Source organism: Suricata suricatta, chromosome 5 (assembly GCF_006229205.1).
Source record: "Suricata suricatta isolate VVHF042 chromosome 5, meerkat_22Aug2017_6uvM2_HiC, whole genome shotgun sequence".
NCBI lineage: Eukaryota > Metazoa > Chordata > Mammalia > Carnivora > Herpestidae > Suricata > Suricata suricatta.
In genome coordinates, this window is record NC_043704.1 from 76,982,545 (window position 1) to 76,988,445 (window position 5,901).

Genomic DNA, 5,901 nt, shown 5'->3' on the forward strand with positions numbered 1-5,901 from the left:
ATATAAAGGGAAAACGAGAGATGTGGTTATGAAATATTACTGTTGGTTCTTGTTGTAACTCAAAAGCAGTAACAGTCTTTCAAGGGAATACTATTTGGAGATTTCCAAAAGAGGTACTGAAATAAGTTCATCTCTCAAGGTGACCTGTTTGAGGAAGAAAATGTTTGTTTTTGATATGTAATGGTGTCTAGTGTGCATGATCTAAAAGTCGAAATTTTGGGATGCCTGGGTGGCTCAATCGGTTAAACTTCCAACTTCGGCTCAGGTTATGATCTCAGGGTTCCTGAGTTTGAGTCCTCCTTCTCCCCATCCCCCACCCCCACTCTCTAGTCAGGATCTGTGCCTACAGCTCAGAGCCTGGAGCCTGTTTCAGATTCTGTGTCTCCTTCCCTCTTCCTTTCTGCCACACCCCCACTCATGCTCTGTCCTCTCTCTCTAAAATAAAATAAACATAAAAAATTAAAAATAATAATGAAAGTCAAAATTTTGACTTTGAAGCATTTTTCAAAAATTTCATAATGCTTTTTCTTTATTGTGTGTGTGTACTTTAAGTGCAAACTTTGCACAAGTTAACATTTTTACTATTTTTCATAGAGAAATGTTTAATTAATTACATTAGTTATAGTTTGAAGAGCATACATATAAAATAATGAAATTCAGACATTATATTTAAATATTTCTATTGAAATTTGCATTTCCCATGAAGGAAACATTAACTAAAATATCATTAGTATTTACAGGAATCTTATCTTCTAATCTACCAAAAAGGGCATCCCTCTTACTTTCAGCTGCTAAATTGTAAATGCTTCTTGATGGGTTCGTTGATGTTGATATAATCTGCTTATGAGAGAAAATTTTCTTGCAATAGTCTCTAAATTATCACTGCAGAGAGTGAGACGGTTGTACATTTTTTCTGAAGGGTACAAATAATTTTCTGTTGCTCCAGTGATCCAAGAAATGCCAGATTTTATTAGACAGTTCATGTACTTCTATTTTATGCTGACTAGAAAGATTCCAAGTCTCCATTTTTCTCTTTCCAGGCACAGAAGTGGCTGTGAATCCCCCTGTTGGAATTCACTTTCAAACTCAAAACCCTGAACTGTACCCGGCTCCATGTTTTGGCACATTAGGGCCCCCACCTCCATATGAAGAAACTCTGAAATCAAGCCGATTTTAGCTCTGGATCATCAACTGGAAACATCAGAAATAGTTTTCATTCTAAAACATCAAATTTAGGAAAAATTCTTTTATTTAGTGGGAATTCCCAGAAATCAATTAATATAGCCTGAAAAAAGACAAATAGACAGAAGGATGAATACAGAGAAAGAATTTTGGTCGAGAAGATATTTCGGTGTCAATTGGTAGACTTTTAGTGTGTCATTGCTGTGTTATATGTTGTGCTACGCGATCAAGTCAATGTACTCCTTCAGTATTCAGATAGTAATTAAGGAATGGAGTGGGTCTTCATTAAGTTTGGGATTTCACTCTAGGTACACATCACAGCTTTCCTGGCCTTATTATCTCTGTTTTAATCTGACCTCTCCCCTAGTATGGAATTAATAAGAATTATCATCATTTTACAATGACCCAAGCATATATTCAGATGTGGCAGACCTAGACCAGAATGAGAATATTTGAATTAGAGTAAAAGGCGACACTAGGGAACAAGGGACACTCAGAGTCGAAGGGTGAAGGACGAATGAAGAGGAAGATTAAAAGTCCAGTTCAAAGAGTTGCCTGTTGCAGCCTGAGGAGAAAGAAGGTGTAGATAGAAGCTGAAGGACTCTACCTAAGCTGTGGGCATATGTAATAGCACAGTGTGGAGAAAGAGAAAACTCCCATCTTGTATGAGTAGATATGGACTCTAGAACCCACAGCATTTCTCTGCTGTCTGGAGACTTGGCATTTCTTGGGGAACTATGATAAGAACCTCTGGCATAGATATTAATGCTCTCATTGAGAACCCTGGCAACAGAAGTTGCAATGGAACATTTTAACTGGCATTTTTGTGGTGGCCATGAGCAATGGGGGTCAGAAAAAAAATCCATGCCAGAAGCCCAATCGTCATCAGATGATAAATTTGTTGAACAAAACAATTGATATCTCTACTTATTCATCCAATATACCCCTTAAATATAACTTGACTAAATGCATTTCCTAATCTTTTCCCAAATTTGTTTATCCAAACCTCCCTTATCTCAATTGATGGTAACAGCAAATACCCAGTTGCTCAGACCTAAGAACGTGGAGACATTCTTGAGTCTTCTCTTTGTATCATTTCCTGTATCCATGTTGAGAGAAAATTACTTGGCTCTTGGGGGCACCTGGGTCACTCTGTCAGTTAAGAAACTGATTCTTGACCTCACCTAAGGTCATGATCTCATGGTTCATGAATTTGAGCCCCACATTAGAGCCTGCTTGGAATCCTCTCTCCTTCTCTCTCTGCCCCATCCCATTCATGCTCTCTCTCAAAATAAATAAATTAATTAAAAAGTTTTTGTTTGATGTTATATTAAAAAAAGAAAATAATGGCTTGGCTCAGCTCTAACTTCAAAATAAGGCTAGATTCTAAACAGTTTATACTGCACTTCTGTTGTAAGCCAGTCCCTATTGGTTTTTGCCTAGATGACTGTAATAGCATCTCAGTTGGTCCTTTTACTCCCAGACTGCTCTTCTATATTATATTTCCAACACAGTAGCTAGAGTAATCTTTACAGAACCTAAAGAAGATCATGCCCCTTAACTAAACTCCAATGACACTCCATCTCACTCAGAAAGAATGCCAACGTCCTTGCCTCATGACCCTGTAGGACCAATACCCTCCTTAGTCTTCTATGAGTCGTGCCCTTCCTCATTTGCCCCAGGAACACTGTTATCAGACCCATCAGGTGCTAACCTTCCTGCATCTTTCTGTTAGGCACCCTGGTACTCACTGTTTCTTTTGCCTGCAATACTCTTCCCCCAGACAGTGACATTATTTGGCCCTTCCACTTCCTCTAAGTCTTTTTGTCCCAATATCACCTTCTTCATGAAAGCCACCCTGATTATTCTACTGCTTTTTTCATAATTTAAAGTTTTTCTTAAGTTTATTTATTTATTTTGAGAGAGAGCAGGGGAGGAGCAAAGAGAGAGGAGGACAGAGAGAATCAGAAGCAGGATCCACACTGTCAGTACAGAGCATGATGTGGGGCTCGAACCCAGTAACTGCAAGGTCATGACCTGAGTCAAAGTGAAGAGTCAGATGCTTAACCAATGAGCCACCCAGGTGCCTCTGAGTACTCTAAATTGAAACCTTTCCCAACCCTGGCACTTCCAATTCTCTGTCTCAGATATACTTTTTCCAAAGCATCTTTCATCTACTCTACTACATATTTGAATTCTATTTATTATCTGTATTCATCTTCCCTTGATAGAATGTAAATCCATGTGGAAGGGACTTTTGCATTATTCAATAATTTATATCCAAGGGTCTAAAGGAGTCTGGTAATTAGTATGTATTCAAACACATTTTGTAAGCAATGTTACCTAGTTCTGGAAAGTCCCAAAAATAACAGGGTGAGATGTGATGGGGACAAGGCTTTCTGATAGTGAATGTGGATAAGAGCCAAGGACAGCTGGCTTAGTGCTGCCAAATAATCTCATTAGTATCTACTGATGAAAGAAGCCCAGAAAAACTTGTGTGCATGTACTCTAACAATCCCAGGTAGGTGTGCAGGGTTTAAGGTGTACACATTGCTTTCAGATTTTATTCTCATGATGATTTTGTGACCGAGCGATTCCTAACTTCAAGGTATTCATGGTAGATTAAACATATCCAATTCCTTCTGAAATCCACTAAGATTACAGTAAAGGAATAAAAATGTTATTAATTCACAAGAATAAAGAGTGGCAAGAAGATGACAAAGAAGACGGACAACAAGGTTTTAGTACCCTGAAAGAAGTCTGAGATGGATACAGATGGAGACATCATAATTCACTGAGGTTTCAAGTTTATCCACTTTGCTAAGTGTCTTCAGGGAAGAAATTGAGAATAATGAAGCAAATTCATGCTGTAACAATGTAGAAGTGCCCAAGAATGAGAGGTAAGAGAGGTGAAGAGAATTCTGGAAATTATCATGAATATGATCTACAGGAAGATAGTATTAAGCAACCAATAGAAGAGCCAGTTCCAGTCAGAACATGACAGCAAATAGTGCAGGATGATAAAGGAAAAACTACGTAATGAAAATGTGGTGATAGATTAATGATTGGAAAATGGAAAGTGAAGGGATTGAAAAGACAAGGCAATTTAGATCTGTGAGAAAGAGAGGTTGGATTAACCCCAGCCCCTGAAATGGCTAAGCTATGAACAATGTAAATAATTAATATTGAGTTTTACATTGAACATTAGTCATATCGACAGGCTAGGAAGAGGGAGAAGTGTGATTGAGGAAAGGGGGCAGGATTTAATAAGAAAAATAAATTGTAGTCAGATCGTGGGAAGTCAGTGAATAATATCTAAAAGTAAAAGAAAGCAATGATGGTAAAAGTACATCATTTGGAAATTAGGTCATAAGTATCTGAAGCCGAATGCTGAAATGAGTTGAAAATTATTGCCTCAAGAGATAGGATTTGGAGAAGGGCTGATTTTTATCATAAGCGTATGGCATTATTTGATTTTTAAAACTAAATATGTGTGTTACTTTAATTCTCTCTGTGTGTGTATATTTACATCTACATATCTACATATCTCTATCTCTCTATCTCTCTCTCTCTATCTATCTAGATAGATAGATATAGATATATGTCACTGCCTTCATTTAACAAATTCAAAATTGTGGGTTCTGGAAGGTAAATGACTTGCCCAAGATGTGTAGCTAATTAGCCTGGGAGACAATAGTAAAGACTAGGCATTTTGATTTCTCAATTCCTGTTCCAGGTATTCTTCCACAATGATACTCTAACTTCAGAAGTGGCTACAAAAATAAACATCAGAGAAAATGGGTTATATTTAAGTTTATCTCAAATAAGTGATGCAAGGGAATTTTTGTTCATATCTTATGAACTTTATAGGTTAAAATTTATCCCAGGTATAGAACAGGCAGTGGCTATATTGATACCTAGAAAAGAATAAGCACATCTGGAAACCAGGCTAATGATTCAGCGTCTGAAGTTTGCCAAAGACATTAATGACAGTACGGCTGAAGTGATCGGAATTTATTTTTGTGACTTGAATTTATGTGTCAGGGCCACCCTAACCAAAGCACACGTTTGGCATGTAGTTGGCTGATTGGTTTTGGGGGGGTATGGAAGAAAGTGTGGGGTTAGGGTGTGGGCAGTTGAGTAGGGCTGGTAGAAAAATGGTTTTTTTCCATAAAAATTTTTTGGCAAAGATCTCTGATCAGAGATCCCAGACTACATTTTCACTTAATTCTTCTTAATTCTAAAATTCATTTCAATTCTAAAAAACATACTAAATGACTATTATATGTTAATTATTGTACAAAATTCTGGATGCATTTTTTCCACCAAACTTAGTATGATTTTTAATGATACTAGAGTTTCCACTACTTTGCTCTGATCTCTGGACAGAGACTTAGACGTTCTAGCAGACAGATGCTCGTTATGGTCCAATGAAAACTACTGAAAATAATAAAACTTATTTGGGTGATATGATTATCGTAACATTTTAAAAAGAAATTTAAAATGATAAACCTGTGTTTTTTCTGTCACCTCATTTCTGAAAATCTTTACTTGCATCTTAGTTTGCCAATAAATTTTTAAAATTCTACCTATTTTATTTACTTATTTTTAAATATAATTTATTGTCACGTTGGCTAACATACAGTGTTTACAGTGTCCTTTAGGTTTTGACAGTAGATTCCCATGATTCATTGCTTCCATACAACACCCAATGCCCAT

The 5,901-nt window shown here is 36.9% G+C and overlaps 1 protein-coding gene across 1 annotated transcript in view; it reads left to right on the forward strand.

Annotated features, from left to right (window-relative positions):
• Positions 1 to 1,366, forward strand: part of TMEM207 (transmembrane protein 207) — an 18,034-nt gene extending 16,668 nt beyond the window's left edge. Inside the window, exon 5 of the mRNA XM_029938656.1 lies at positions 1,041 to 1,366. Coding sequence (XP_029794516.1) covers positions 1,041 to 1,177 — 137 coding nt within the window. The 3' untranslated portion in view covers positions 1,178 to 1,366. The remainder of the gene's footprint in view (positions 1 to 1,040) is intronic.
• Positions 1,367 to 5,901: the final 4,535 nt, after the last annotated feature.